This window comes from Bombus fervidus, chromosome 3 (assembly GCF_041682495.2).
Source record: "Bombus fervidus isolate BK054 chromosome 3, iyBomFerv1, whole genome shotgun sequence".
Classification (NCBI taxonomy): Eukaryota; Metazoa; Arthropoda; class Insecta; order Hymenoptera; family Apidae; genus Bombus; species Bombus fervidus.
The window spans coordinates 3,248,508-3,263,990 of record NC_091519.1 but is presented as its reverse complement, the minus strand read 5'-3'; the positions used below and the strand labels follow the sequence as shown (position 1 = coordinate 3,263,990).

Below are 15,483 nucleotides of genomic sequence, written 5' to 3'. Positions count from 1 at the left end.
TTATCCTTTTATTTATCGTTACGTTACGTTATAAAATATTCTGAAGGACGAGTATATACTTTTTACACTTTAATTCCAATCTAATGCGAACATTTTTCTTCAATTTTCGAGATCTCATTGATAACGAAGTATTAAAAATTCCTAAATGCTTGTTGTTTTATTTGACTATATTAAATATACAATAAGCATTCTTATGTCTGTTCTTTATAACATTCAATTCATTTGCTATTGAGCTAATTTCGTTCAATTGTAATATAGATTAAAAATAAGATACATGAAATTTTATAAATACAATTTCCAATCAAAACTCCTTTCTCCAGATGTGTGCACTCTGTTCACATCTTTTAATCTCTTGATTCCTTTTCTATTTCCTTCTCTTTTAAAAATATTTAGAATAAAAACTTTTACCATTATATATGGCATTTTATGATTAAAATTGAAATATATTTGATTAAGAATCATCGAACAATGCACGGTGTACTGCTCCTAAACTTGGTTGTACATAACTTGAACTAACACTTCTTCTGGATCTATAAAAATGCATAAAAATGGAAATATTTATTCGTTACACAAACCTCGTGGTCATAATAAAATATGACAAAGCCTCTCGCTCAATCTTCTTTTACCATAATAGTATTTCGTGATGATAACAAAATATTATACTTACTCTGTAAGAGACCTAACGGCTGGTCCAGTTGGATTGTTTTTTGGTCGTGGATTTACAAGAAGACACTTCATAGGGTGTCCATCCAATTGTCTATTATGATAAGTTTCAACAGCTTTAGTAGCATCCTTTAATGTTTTATAAATTACTTCTGCTGTACCTGGTCGTACTAGTCTGGATACTAATAATTCTCCTACATCCTCAAATAATTCCTGTAATATACGAATATTTCCTCTTTAGTTGAGCTACAATTAAATACACGCTTAATGCTCCTGACTTGATTATACCTTGATATCTTCTTGAGTGACATTTGCTTGTAAATTTGATACTACAATCCGATAACCGGTTGATTGTGACGACGAAGTGGAGCTTGTTTTGGATCGAGGTAAAACACCTATATTACGCGATTTACTCGGAACTGAATCTAGTCTCGATTTTACTCCAATATCTCTATGACTTCTTGAATCATAATACTTTGAATCTGTTGCATCTTCTGCTAATATAGTCCTGTAAAAGTAACAATAAGTCAAATATTATATGTAACAAATTTGATTTGTTACATATTTTTTTATTTTATTTGTTACAATAAATTTGAACAAAATCAATAAAAAAAATATACCTTGATTTTGTACCAAAACTCCAATCTTCCTTATATGAGGGAGAAGCAGGTTTTGTCTGAAAACATTAATTACGAATAATTTAAAAGTTCAAAATTAAAGAACTAACATGACAAACAACAGTGTATGTAACAGCAATTACCATTGGAAAACGTGCAATAACTTTATAATCTCTTGCTCTTTCACGTTCTCGATCATCGTCAGGTTTACGAGAAGGTACAATTCTTATTACGTTACTGCTTGTTGGTTTTACCCATGTGTATGAAGATGTAGGTTTAATACTGAAAGCTGGAGGAGGTGGGGGTGGTGTTGGAGCATATTCGTTACTTACTGTTCTTCTTAAAGGTGCTGACTCTATCATATAATCTAAAATACAGAAAGACATTAAATAATCCTGCACGTTGATCGCTACAAACCAAATTAAATATGTATACCAATTTTCCTTTTACCATCGATAAAATCCATGTTCATATCTCCCATGTAATGAGTTTCTGCAATTGAATGTGACCTATAACCCACTGCCCTAGTGGATGGTGGCATATAATTATTTGGAATATTTGGTGCTACGGTATGTGGCATAATTGGAGGCACTTTATTAGTTGATAAAGACAGTCTTCCATTACGACCTGTTTTTTGAGATATCCCAGGTATCTGTGCTTTTATTTTCTTAAACTGTGATGCACGAATTTTATCCAATTTTAATCTGGCATCACTTTGTTTGGCAATTTCTGCAAGTTTATCTCTTGCATCTGTAAGTTTCTCCCGATTCTTTTGTATAATTTTAAATCGTGCATCAGTAATAACTTGTGAACCTCGTCCTCTTAGCGAACCATTAGTACGTGCACCCCTATTAATACCTCTTCGGATACTATATAGAATATGAGAAAGTGACAGTTAATTTTCATGCTCATCATATTTAATTTCTGTAATGTATATCTAAGAATAAACATTTCTAAAAATAAAACTTAATACAATGTCATACTGAAATACTAATAATTATACAGACTAAGGTTAGATCAATAAACAAAGGTTAATCAGATTACAACATTGTTTTATAGTAAATAGTAATTACTGTATATGCTTTTGAAACGGAATAATGAGAAGATATATATAAATAACAATTATTTACAATGTCTGTAAAAAGACAATACAAATTTTTAATCATTGCTGACAACACTATAGAAAAGCTTCCAACTTAAAATGTATTTTTTCATTAATCACAAATTATGAACTAAATCTGTCAAACCAATAAAATAACAGAAAAATTGATGAAAAAAACCAACATTATGCATAAAACGAAAAATCTTGAAAATTGATGCCAGATAATGTTTTAAAAACGAAATTTTCTTTTTGATAAATGCAAACTCATTTTTTTAAGGTTATGAAGAAATCGATAATATAGCAGTCACAATAGAGTCAAATTTATTACTAATTTTTTAAAATTGTCTCACCTTCCACCTCTGCTTCTCATTCCTGATGATTTTGATTTTTTAATTATGTCATCTAAACTTAGACCCACATCAGCCATACCGTAACAATCCAACTACCCGAAACTGACGCGAATCATGGAATCGAAGATATATGCGATACGCAACTATGTAGGCCACCTTACACTTCAAGGGAAATTCTCATAGAATTACTGATTTAACGTTATTTCTAACGACTTCTAGAAACCCTCCTGTATGATATCGAAAAGAAAATGTTTAAAATATGTACAACGTAAGGTACGATTAATCAATGATAAAAATATTACTCGTATATATTTCCTTAACACTATTATATATGCAAATTATAGAATTATTTTTAACACATATATATTTGTTCATTGAAATATTTAAATCTGTGTATCCGCGCGAAAATGTATCTTTCCTTGAAGTCAGTTCAAAATAAATGCACAAAAGATTGTTAAAAATAACTAACTTCAGAAACTAGAATATCTTTTCCGTCAACTTTCCTCTCATAACTTCAAATTGAAGATATAAATCAGTCCTCGATATGGTAATTTTACATGATGAAGAGTATTACAAAAGTCGAATACCGCAACCCGATTTAGGACCTCTTCGAAACTTTCTGCGGTTTATTTGGGATAATAATCGAAAGGCATTTCTTGACAGAACAGCGAAAGAATGGGGTAATGTCATGAATAATTCGAACAAGCATTCTATTTTTATTTTATGCTACAATTTAGTATTTCCGCTCACATAACTCAGCATAGTTCGGAAAAAATAAAATTTTATGAAATGATCATAGAAATGAATGTGACGACTGATGCATTGTATTAATTTAGTTACATCCGGTTTTTATACGCTTTGTTATGTTATGATTCATGGAGAATTATAGCCTTGTGCGATTAAACGTGTTAACGTAAAACATATATTTGAAATGTAGGTCAACTAGGAATATTTTATTTGTTCTTCTTTGCCGTTTTGGGATCAATATTCGCAATACAAATGAAGATCAGTATAGATTATGTTTCTAAACTAGATAGACCATTTTTTCAATACTCTGGTCAAATTACACGATCTATTTCCGCAAGGAGCGTACGTCTTTCCCGTTCTGCTTTTGGTAGTCCAGGTATCGATCATATTAAAAGAAAATAATTTTGCAAAAATTATTTGCAAACATAGAAATCAAATAATTTATTTTTCAATAAATTTTTATCCTGTATAATATTTCAATAATGGATGTATTTTATTCTTGTAACTTGATTCGTCACAAGATTTATTTACAAGGATAATGTTAAATTAATTAATAATGCACTCAATATGGACGCTCATATTAAGTAAAATCTTTCTAAAGGAATAGTTTTTAAACCAAATAGTATATCAGCTGCATCACCCATTATTGCCGTGAGCAATTTGCTTAGCAGCACCAGACCGGACAGATATATTCGAGCCTTGTCTGATTTTTTACAAGGTATCTTGCGAAATATATATATATATATATATAATGTTTATTTGTAACATTTCTAACCTTTTACTCATTCTTGTTTATAAGATCTTATAATTCTTAACATTTTTTATTTTAGAATATCATAAGAATATGTCGAACTATGACTTATATTGTCAGAATAAACATACGAAGACAAATCATAATAAAAAACCTTGCTTTTTTGATATAAAATCTCTTGGAATATGTAGCAAACCTCCATACGGATATATAAAACCGTTCCAACCTTGTGTTCTTATTAAATTTAATAAAGTAATTTTCTCATAAGTATAAACTGCGGATGTTTATATCTGCATGTATAAAAAAATGTTAAGTGTGAAAAATGCACATATTCAAATATATGATATATGATATATATGTTGTAGAGGTTCGATTGGATACCTGAATATTATAATAATTCTTCGAATCTGCCAGATCATATGCCAGATAAATTGAAGAAAGCAGTACGAGAATCTACAAAGGTTTCGTTTAGTAAATGAACTACTATAAGTTTATTTCTTTTATTTCTACTTATTTATTATGTTTACGAATACATTCTCTCTCATTAATTATACATATTAATTGTACATATTCTTTCTTATTAAATATGAGCGAGATATTTAAATGTATTTTTCGTAAGCCTTACATTTGGTTATCGTGCGATGGAGCAAATAACGTTGATAAGGAACACATCGGAGAAATAGAATACATTCCAAATCCTGCATTTCCAGTCCAATATTTTCCGTTTACCGGACAACCAGGTTATCTGTCCCCTATTGTCGCAATAAAATTTAGAAATTTAACACGTAAGTATGAAGCTTCTACTTTGCAAACTTATTTATTATTATTATTTTTGCAATTACTGCAGGAAATAGACTAGTGACAGTGGAATGTTATTTATGGGCTTACAACATCGAACAATATCGCCGTTATTCATTAGATTTTCAAATAATGACAGGTAAAACAAGAGAGAAAACTTATTGGCAATTTACTATTTCTAATAATTCGTTTGTTTAATGACAAGTTAATTTTTTATTAGGGAATTAAATTCGCTATACAATCATGGAGGGCGATAAGAATTTTTTGCTATTTTTATGATATAAAAAATCGTACGAAGTATTTTAAATAGATATAAGGATATAAAAGATAAATGCGAAGAAAAAATTTTGCTCGTCGGCAATTCAATTTTTGTCATTTAATTGCAATAATATTCGACCTTCTGCATGGCCATGCAGGGAGATTCATTCCAACTAAAACGTGTGAAATCCAATTTACAGTAAAGCGCGATCCACCGTATGTTTTATGTATCTTATGATAAGAAACACGTGAAATAGTTTGACCTTCGCTGCTTCTGATCTGTACGCGATTGCATAATCTAAAATCGAAAAGATAAAATCTAATACCTCGTGATATAATTGCCGCGTATCATTTGAATGAAAACGAGGTACAATACGAATTAATAAATCACTATTTAAGAAATTGTGAATGAAATTGACGATTAAAAATATGAGATAGCAATTTGTAGAATAAATTTGAATCGTAAATACACCTTTTACTTCGAACATAATTACGAAATAATTATATTTACTGTATTAATTTAACAGCTAATAAGTGATAATAGAAATTACGATTTAAATGTAAATTTTAAAAGCCATCATATGCAATAAAATAGCTTATTAATCGATTACACAGAATAGTACGAATTCTTGATAATTTCCATAAATCTCTAGTACGCATAAATTGCATCGATATACATGACGTATAGAAAATACTCGGTGATTTACTTGTGTATTCACTGTATATTAAAATATCAACGATGTCTAAGCGGTTTTTTTGCGTAAACGAGGACATACTGCGATCGTTCTGTTACGAGCGTTATACAGGGACTTTCAAAATTCAATATATTTCATTATAGCCGTTTTAACGCCAATTCAATTGTGGGGCAGAACCTCAAAGAGATACAAACGCGATGAAGAAGTAAGAAGAATACAGCAAGGTTAAGTAGTCCAAATAAAATTACTATAGTAACGGAATAGTCTCGAAGAGAGGAATAGCGGAGGAAATCGATCTTCGATTCGCGCGTAACATCCGGTCTAATGAGTATGTAGCTTTATTTACCCGATAAGAAAATATTGTATACATATATTATCCGGTCAAATAGTGGTCCAGTCATGAGACTGATCGATTGATATGAAACAATACCCCGAGGAAGCAGCTCTCGATGGCAGCTAGGTGTGAGTCAACCATAAAACACCGAGTGTGGGCTCTCTGATATATCTTAGCGTTTCCCACTACTCGATCGGTAGACGTAGAGCCGCGACCGATCGTGGTTGCGCCACCGCTACCGAGCTTGGATACACGCGGTATCGCTTAGCTGTCTCCGAGATAGCGAGAGTAGTGAGCTGTTTCAGCTCAAGCGGAATACAACTTCGTTGAACGAGACGAACCGAGTTTACAGTTTTTCATACTGGGTCCGTTTGTCATACGTAATAAATATAACGTCGAGACACGATCGAAAGGTCTTTTTATCAAGAGATTCGCGTTAAAATCGAGTGATAGAGTTGCGCAAGTGTTGCACGAGATAGTCGTTGAGATGAACATGCCGGGCAAGCAATTGCAGAATGGTACTTATGAGATCGATTACAAGCGAGCACCCGACCAAAAGACGCGCTGGGAAGCTCTCCGAGATTGCATTCACGATCCAGTCGAAGGCACTTACTGCGGCCACACGGGGAAGAAATGGGGTAATTATTCTCTTATAATTTAATAATTAGAGACCGTTGGACGAATGGTATGTTTATATGAGCGCATGAATAGCATGTGCTTCGGGCTGCATAAACGCGTTTCGATCCTGTTGTATTCTGTCGTTTTAATTCGAATTGATATCGTTATATTATTATATGTTAGTAACCTTTTAGTGGTAAATTATTTCTGAAATTCTTAACCCCTATGTCAGCGAGATAAGCGTGAAGTCAAGCTGAATGTTTAAATCAAGTACCGAGAATTAGGGCTTCCTTGACTTTGTTACATACCAACGGGATGAGTTCGTAGTATTCTCGGTGTTTCTCATAATCCGACTGTTTTTCGCGCTTATCCAAAAGAGAAATTTAATGTATTTTATATAAATACGTGCATTCGTATTCTGTTTTTGATACAATATGTTGTAATATGTGTGTGTGCGTGTATGTTGTTTGCAATAATAAGAAGACCGGAAATAAGTATCGGCGAGGTTAAGTCGGAATGAAAGAAACGATAAGATTCGCGTTAGCTCGATCTAAATAAAAACTTCGAAGATAGCCGAAAGACGTATTATATATAATACTAATAGATTTAATTGTTATCAACGGCATTGAAACTCTCGGCTGCTCTATATTAGTTACGATAAGAAAGTAGAAATTATATTAATCCGACTTGTACACTTATACAGATTCTTACACAAATTTTTAAAGCTTGCTTGAACTTTAATTCATTACTTTATCACAATGCTGAAAAACGCACTGTTAGTTTTGATAATGATCGATTCTGACACACGTTTAGAATAGTTTAAATGTCTTTATTTATTGTTTATTGTTATTGTTTATTTGTTTCTAAACCGCTTCGATACGTTCATATAACTTCAAACTTTGTTGCATTTCAGTCAGCGAAAACCAAGAAAAGAAAAATAGAACGAAGTAACACACAGATACGTTGAATTTTTATAGCTACTACGAAAAATACACAATATTTTATACTGCATTTGTAATTCAATAATTGTTCGTTTTCTTAAATTATTTATATAGAAGATAAATCGCAATGATATTTTCGCTTAATCTGCTGTACTTTTAAATGCCAATAGGTTAAAATAATTACACGGTACATAGCCACTAGCTACAACTTATCTAGTAGTGCCATCTGAGTAATATTCCCCCTTTAATTACAGAATACCTAACGGTAGATAATTTATATATATGGTGACATACGATAGCACATCGATAAATTCCTTCGATATTAAAAAAGAAAGTGGAAAGTTTCCACAGCGAGATTACGCAAATAATACACGAACTTTAAAACGTATTAACATAATATAGATGACTAGCAGCAACCAAGCATTTCTAAATTACATTTCAAACATTACCTGTACGTATATACGTAATAAATTCAGGTTCACGAAGATTAAGTTTTATATAAAGTTTATTTTAGAGCGTAAGACGCGAACATCGATTAATGGCAAGCTAAAATTTGAATTTTTATTACGTTGAATAATTTCGGACGGTATATCAAATTTTCTCATATACATTTTTTTATTCATCTTGTATCGGATAAAATAAATCAAAACAATCAATCAACAAAAAAATGTATTTTTTTTATAGATCTGATAGCAAAAAAGCAAGCTTTTCCAGCATCAACTTCAAGTCCTGAATAGTTTATCGAGCAAAGAAACATGTGCATGCTGCTCCTGAATATATATTTAACCGAACACGTAATCAAAACTGCATTAGGAATAACTGCATATTGGAGTCTCAGTACCTGTTTGAAAAATTACGACCGATTTATAGCATAATTTATCCATACAATTCCATTTAATCCAACATTAATGCAATAGTTATTTTCTTATTTGAAAACTTAAGTAAAATGTCAATATTAGTGTTAAATATGCTAAAAATAATTGGTATTCTGTGACGCGTATGCGTGTGTATATCGATATTATATATTAAGTTTAAATTGAAGGTTTATATAATCTCTGCTATAAATCATTCGAAACCTACGCGAATTATCATCTACGTATATCTATAGGTATTAACCTTCGATATCGATACATACCATTCTACTTGTTTCGTGCGATAGAATTAGGTATAATTTTGTCAAGATCGGTTTGTGTAAATTTCTATTATTTTTATCCGCCTAGGTAGAACTCGTGGATATTTATTTTTGTACAAAAATAATAAATAAAAGCTTGATGTACAAAATTTATTCAATAAGCTACAACAACAACATTCTATAAGCTAATAAGCTTGATGGACAAAGTTTACTAAAAACTACGATAAATTAAATAGAAGATAATATAGTAGCTACATTAAAAAAACTTGTTTTTTCGTTTTGTAACTTTCGGTGATGGTGGTAAGTGGATTTACCTTGAAAACATGTTTATACCTTTTACTTCTATCAGATTTTCTCTGTGTGGAAAAGAGTAAGAGAGAAGAAAGGAGAAAGTGAAAGAACAGGCCAGCGAGAAGAAGAAAGAATAAGATTTATTAGAGCGGAAGTAACTTCTATCACGATTTATTGATATTAATGCTTCTAATCTCTTCTAATGTGGTAAGAGAATAAATGCGACATACTTATAATATATGTTACAAAAAATCATATTGTAAAATAATTTATCTCTCAGATAAGATTTTGGAATTTATTTGCAAAGAATGTTATCTTCAAATATATTTCTTACTTTATTCGAAATAATTATTTGATCTATTTTTTATTATTTTCATGTCAAGTAAAGAATGTTCGATCCTAATTTCTACTATTTCAACTATCTTGAAGCAATGATGTTTGAACCATAATCTTCCTGTCCTATTAGTGTATCAGATGTATAAATGAACATGAAAAATAAAGGCCGAAGCAATTTGAATTTTAAACACTCGTATTTCATGTTGTTAGCACATATGCATAAATAGCCACACGTGTTCCCAGTGTCGTTAAATTTCGCGACTCAGTCGACAAATAATAAATTGAGACCTGGAAACGGAAAAAAAAAATAGGAAGTTTTAACTACTGTAATTACTGCGAATTTACTTAGTTACCGTACGCGCAGACCCACTAGCGAACATGTTGACGAAAAAATTTTCTTCATCCTACCATTCAAAGCAGAAAATAAGAATTGCAAAAGAGTAGATTTGAAAGGCTGTTTTTCTCATATACCATTGTACGTAAGGCTAACATCAATTTTAACATCGATGTATTTTCTTGCCTACATATTACGTCTGTCAATAAAATATAAAATTTGCGTAAAATACAAATTGCCTGGATATGCCAATATTTTTAACGATTAGTAAAACGTTGCAATCAGGTTTTACCCATTTCGTGTCATTCAACCGAAACAAGAAACATGTTTTGAATCTGTAAATGTTTCATTACATGTGTGCAGTGTACACACACAATGATTATTCCGTTTCCTGTAGAACAGGTTGAGCCACTGTGATAAATATGGATTTCTGAACCTATAATTATTATATCTGCACTCAGTACACTATTTTCAGGCGCAATATTATTCTACTTTACTTTAATTCCTGATATTTCATTTTAGCAACAGAATCTTATTGAAACAATACTATATTAATTAAATATAGTCAGTTTTATCTATAGCAATAAAATGTAATCAATTTAATTTCTACCGTTTAATTAATATTCGAGTACTATCAAGCTTAATTATATATATTTAATATATTTAATATTTAATTAATATATTTAATTTTATATATATATATATACATATCGGAAATGAATATACGTTTAAAAATTGTTCGCGATCAAGAACAAGAAGCAGAAGTAACCATCACAGTGGCGTATACCACTCTTAAAAAGGAACTATATTTAGATCAGACTTTGGAACAGTGCCCACGCTTTAAATATTTTCCTTTCAATCGTTGAAATGGTGAAAATTTTCGAGGCCACGTGCTTTTATAACTAGTGTGCATGGATTAAGGCTGTATTACACAAAATGAAAAGCTAAAATTATTTGAAATAATTTGCATATTTCATTTATACAAGTTGCGTCTATTGCACCAAGCAAACTAGAACATAATGGTAAATTATTTTCACGTACAAAGTATTTAGTAATAAATTTCTTCCTTCATTTATTGAGTACAATAATATAAAACAATCGTTTAGTTAACAGTTCCATTTTCTATTTTATTCCAGCCATCACTGGAGCATTCTATGCTTGCTTCTTCAGCGTGTTGGCCTTGCTATTTGCTATTTGCATGAAAGGACTGTTAGCTACACTAAGTTATGAAAAACCAAGGTGGATTCTGGAGGAAAGTATAATAGGAACCAATCCAGGTAAATTTATGTATTCTACTACTATATATTTGAAAAAATATAAATATACTTCATAAAAGTGAAAATCAACTCGTTATTTCTTATATCATGCTGGTCACTTGCATGAAAATCGAACACTAATTTCGATAATCAAAGATAATAAGTACGTACACAACAATATATTTAACTTTATGTTATTCACGTATAATTCAAAAAGCTAATGCTGACCTTGAGATTTCCATAAATCTCCCACCTACAAAAAGTTGATTACTAGCACAGTCTTCTCCAAACGATATCACTTTTGCAAATAAATCTTCTCCATATCCTTGAAAATAACGGAGATGTTTAATTTACTAGTGCTTAGGTAGAATATCTTGTATAATTTGTTTTACTCACCATTTGAAAAATGACTAACAGTATATAATGATTAACAGTAGGATACTTTTAATTGTTCATAGGTCTAGGATTTCGGCCGATTTCCGAAAACACTGATGAAAAATCCTTAATTTGGTATAGTTCATCAGATCCCAACTCGGTGCAGAAGTGGACGGGCTTATTAGACAAATTTTTAGAAGGTAAATTATAACATATATCGATAGTAGAATGACTACATTAACCAATAATTTTGTTAGCTATATAATATGTCGTATGTTTAATTAAATACTTACATGTTAAAGGATTATCACGATATTAATATTATCCATTTTCCGTAGAATATATTAATTCGTCGACATTACCAAATGGCGGTAGAAATCAACAGATTTGTAATTATAACACGCCAGTTAAGCCTGGGCATGTTTGTGCGGTTGATGTGAACAACTGGGGACCCTGCTCACCTACTCAGCAATATGGTTTCAACAACTCAGCTCCTTGTGTCTTTATTAAATTAAATAGGGTATATTATTACTTATTGATTCCACCAATAATATAGTTTATTGGTCATGCAAAAGATAAAAATAATTTCAACGACTTTATCGAATTTAGATCGTAATTAACGTAGAATTTTTATTTAGTATTATTTTACCATACTTATTGTAATGTTTGCCTGTATTTATCAACTAATTTATGAACATGTTACTTTTTAGATATACGGTTGGGTACCAGAATATTATAACAACACCAAAGATTTACCGAGCGATATGCCACCAAGTCTTGTGCAACATATTAAATCAATCAACAGTTCATGGGTTAGTTAGTCGGTCAGTTAATTGTATCAGTTGATATTTAAAACACATTTCAAAAGTACTGCAAAAATGATTGAATATACTTGAATATAGAACAAATTATATAAAATAAATATAGGCAGAGAAATGTATAAAGTTTGCCAATTAGTATAGTGTTTTATATCTACTTCTTTTGTTCTTGCAGCTAAATACCGTGTGGGTATCTTGCGAAGGTGCATATCCTCATGATAATGAAGTAATTGGTGAACTGAACTATTACCCCGAAAGTCACGGATTTCCAGGATATTATTATCCATACCAAAATATTCCTGGTTATTTAAGTCCCGTTGCTGCTGTGCATTTTCTTCGGCCAGCAAGTAAGTAGATTACAACTTTGTTGTTTAAATACATCTTAGAAGGCATTTTCAATATGAAGTTTCAAATCTGCAACTCTTTGTCGTTTAAACAGACCTCATTGTTGGACGAAATCTTCGAAATGAAATTACAAATCATGAAATCCTTTACTATCTAAATACGGTTATGAAGTCCCAAACCTCTTTATCTTGTAAATACATGTCGAGATAGATATTCAATACAAAGTTTCTAAATTTTGAAATCTTAACATTTCGTTAATTTCCGAGACACGTGAAAGGTGATCGGCTTTCAACTGATAAAATAAGATTACAGATCGTTCTCATATTTCTTTAACTAGTTACTTAGCTATTGACCGACCTGGTTGTGTGTACGGTAAGCAAATGATACACTCCAGCTGAAACCAGTAAAATCCAGTGCATCGTGACATGAAAGGTGTCATCGGCCAAACAGTTTTAAAATTACGTACACATGTTGTCTCGTCTCGCAATTGACTTCATTAGTCAATACACCTTTATACACAAGCAATACAGTGCAATAGAATAACATTTATGAACAATGCACTGCAAGATTCTTACAAGATGTAATATTTTAAGCTTCAGATAACACAGCATGAAAACAAGAATAGAGACGTTTCAGAATTTCGAAACACTTCAAATTTGGAAAGCTCGAATCTAATAGTTTGATATATGAAGATATACATAACATATTATGAAGATTACAGGGGAAAAACATAATATATTTATATAAATAGACTTAGCATATTTATCTACTGTGATCTTCGTATAGTACCGTTTATCGAAAGACTTATTAAAAAATTGTCATTTACTTTTTCAGGGAACCGAATAATCAATGTGAAATGTCGAGCTTGGGCAAAGAATATAAAACATGATGCAACCAAAGATCAGCAACATGGCATGGTACATTTTGAACTTATGATCGACGAATGATCACACTTATATTTGTACAAAAATCGAAATAAAATCATGCAGCAGCTGGAATGCAAGATGCTTACGTACGCTGTAAATTTGGAAATACCAATCGATAAAATTTTGGTAAATTAGAAACATACATTGAAAAATTGGGATTTGTAGAAATATAACAGGCGAGTAAGCAGCAATCAGAAAATGCTATTATATATATTTTGGATTGGCTATGCATCCATTTTGATTCCATGATTATTTTCACTGTTGAATGTTGACGAATATGCTGCAAAATAAAATATTTATTAATCATCGACACTTATTATGATTATAAAGACGAAATTTAGATAAATTGTTATCGACACTATTTCATTAAACTAAAAGTTTCTTTTTCATATGAACTGTTTATATCTTAAGAGAGAATATATCATATAGCTACTGGTACTTATTATAAATTAAATTAAATGGTTCTGAAGAACCAACTCTGCCACGAAATATATTAAAAAAAAAAAGGAGAAATGTATTTACAATACACCGGATTTGTGAGATTAATGAAATTATTCTATACATTTAATGATGCTTATAACATTAATTATGCGAGTAAACATAAACCAACAAAGAAGAATGCATTGTATATACAGCGATTATATCTTTTACTTTTTTCATGGTTTACCATGGTAAATAGCAAGGCGTAAGAAAAATGCAAAGCAACATGTCATTACCTCGTTATATTTTCAATGTTGTTTATTTATATTAGCTCGTGTACATAGACATAATATATATTGCAAATAAATAATTTTTAAGTATCTTTTCCATAATAAATCGAAAAGAATTGCTTTTGCTATATTTGAATCTTCAGTTAATGTCAATCAAATTAAAAAATAAATTGGTACAAAATAAACAATAATTTGAAATCAATTTTTTAATCTATATAGAATGTTCTTTTGAGATACTATAAATAATTCCGTACATGAACAATAACATTTTTGCAAGTTTTTCTTATACTCAAACGTTTACGAATTTCTCTATAGTTTTCCCAGTAATATTTTTATTACAATTAAATAACAATATAAAATCTACAACAATATCTAAAATATACCATTATCTTTTCTGCTGGAAATATAAGAAGTTAAGATTATCCTTTGCGATCTACTCAATATTTAAGAAGAGAAACCGATGGAAAATATCAAGATCTCGAAACTCTGCAACATTCAAATTAATTATTCAAATCATTATACTTAGATATATATAGGTACTTATTGAATATATGTACTTATGTCGTTTATAGCGTTTACTACACAGACTTGTTTAGGAAGTAGTTTTAAGCTGATAATAATAATGATGTATCTAACTATACATATAAATAAAAACAACTTTTAAAACTGAACAAATTCTAGATAATACTTATATGCTGAAACTGTGAAGTTTTGTTACACTTACGATCTTAAATTTTGTAATTTATTACAAAATATAGCTAATACCATATTTGATAAAATAATGGCGAAAGAGTACAAACTCATCATATTCAAACAAGGCACTTCAGAAATAAAAAAATAATATTTCCTCTTCTATAAAACGGTACTTTATTTTTTGCACATAGTTGTAATATTTTCAAAATACGGAACCCACTTTAATTATCGGGTCTAATTATGATTACGTAATATATAATTAAATATATAGTCTTATATTGATAAATTCGTTCATAGATGTAAATTTAATTTTGTAAATCATTCATTCGAGTGATATAGTCCTGATTTTCAATCCAAAATATTTCAATCTAAAATATTTTCAAAAACGACTTA

The 15,483-nt window shown here is 30.4% G+C and overlaps 3 protein-coding genes across 4 annotated transcripts; 2 read left to right on the top strand and 1 right to left on the bottom strand.

Annotated features, from left to right (window-relative positions):
* Positions 1-131: 131 nt before the first annotated feature.
* On the bottom strand, positions 132-2,888 carry LOC139985902 (uncharacterized). 2 transcript variants are annotated; one of them, XM_072000787.1, is made up of 7 exons: positions 2,733-2,888; positions 1,716-2,149; positions 1,424-1,647; positions 1,284-1,339; positions 952-1,171; positions 668-876; positions 132-530 (listed from the first exon to the last, which is right to left on the bottom strand). In XM_072000787.1, exons 1-7 carry the CDS (start codon positions 2,807-2,809, stop codon positions 452-454), a joined length of 1,299 nt encoding a protein of 432 aa, XP_071856888.1. In that variant the 5' UTR covers positions 2,810-2,888; the 3' UTR covers positions 132-451. The 2 variants fall into 2 exon arrangements, with proteins under 2 accessions (XP_071856888.1, XP_071856889.1); XM_072000788.1 differs by having other exon boundaries at positions 1,731-2,149.
* On the top strand, positions 2,870-5,226 carry LOC139985345 (sodium/potassium-transporting ATPase subunit beta-1-like). Its single transcript, XM_071999720.1, has 7 exons — positions 2,870-3,412; positions 3,670-3,855; positions 4,081-4,197; positions 4,310-4,482; positions 4,596-4,691; positions 4,850-5,015; positions 5,078-5,226. Exons 1-7 carry the CDS (start codon positions 3,277-3,279, stop codon positions 5,224-5,226), a joined length of 1,023 nt encoding a protein of 340 aa, XP_071855821.1. The 5' UTR covers positions 2,870-3,276.
* A 1,282-nt stretch (positions 5,227-6,508) lies between these two features.
* LOC139985910 (sodium/potassium-transporting ATPase subunit beta-2-like) lies at positions 6,509-15,072 on the top strand. Its single transcript, XM_072000799.1, has 7 exons — positions 6,509-6,953; positions 11,104-11,244; positions 11,682-11,798; positions 11,937-12,118; positions 12,309-12,410; positions 12,592-12,763; positions 13,596-15,072. The coding sequence occupies exons 1-7, from the start codon at positions 6,803-6,805 to the stop codon at positions 13,706-13,708; spliced, it is 978 nt and encodes a 325-aa protein (XP_071856900.1). The 5' UTR covers positions 6,509-6,802; the 3' UTR covers positions 13,709-15,072.
* The last annotated feature ends 411 nt before the right edge of the window (positions 15,073-15,483 follow it).

Coding starts and splice junctions, on each gene's coding strand:
- LOC139985902 (XM_072000787.1), bottom strand. CDS start 2,809: ATGGCTGATGTGGGTCTAAGTTTAGATGACATAATTAAAAAATCAAAA. Junction 2,150..2,732: donor ATGAGAAGCAGAGGTGGAAG/GTGAGACAATTT, acceptor TATTCTATATAG/TATCCGAAGAGGTATTAATA. Junction 531..667: donor GCCGTTAGGTCTCTTACAGA/GTAAGTATAATA, acceptor GCATTTTTATAG/ATCCAGAAGAAGTGTTAGTT.
- LOC139985345 (XM_071999720.1), top strand. CDS start 3,277: ATGGTAATTTTACATGATGAAGAGTATTACAAAAGTCGAATACCGCAA. Junction 3,856..4,080: donor TTCTGCTTTTGGTAGTCCAG/GTATCGATCATA, acceptor ATCTTTCTAAAG/GAATAGTTTTTAAACCAAAT. Junction 4,692..4,849: donor CAGTACGAGAATCTACAAAG/GTTTCGTTTAGT, acceptor ATTTTTCGTAAG/CCTTACATTTGGTTATCGTG.
- LOC139985910 (XM_072000799.1), top strand. CDS start 6,803: ATGAACATGCCGGGCAAGCAATTGCAGAATGGTACTTATGAGATCGAT. Junction 11,799..11,936: donor ATTAGACAAATTTTTAGAAG/GTAAATTATAAC, acceptor CATTTTCCGTAG/AATATATTAATTCGTCGACA. Junction 12,411..12,591: donor AATCAATCAACAGTTCATGG/GTTAGTTAGTCG, acceptor TTGTTCTTGCAG/CTAAATACCGTGTGGGTATC.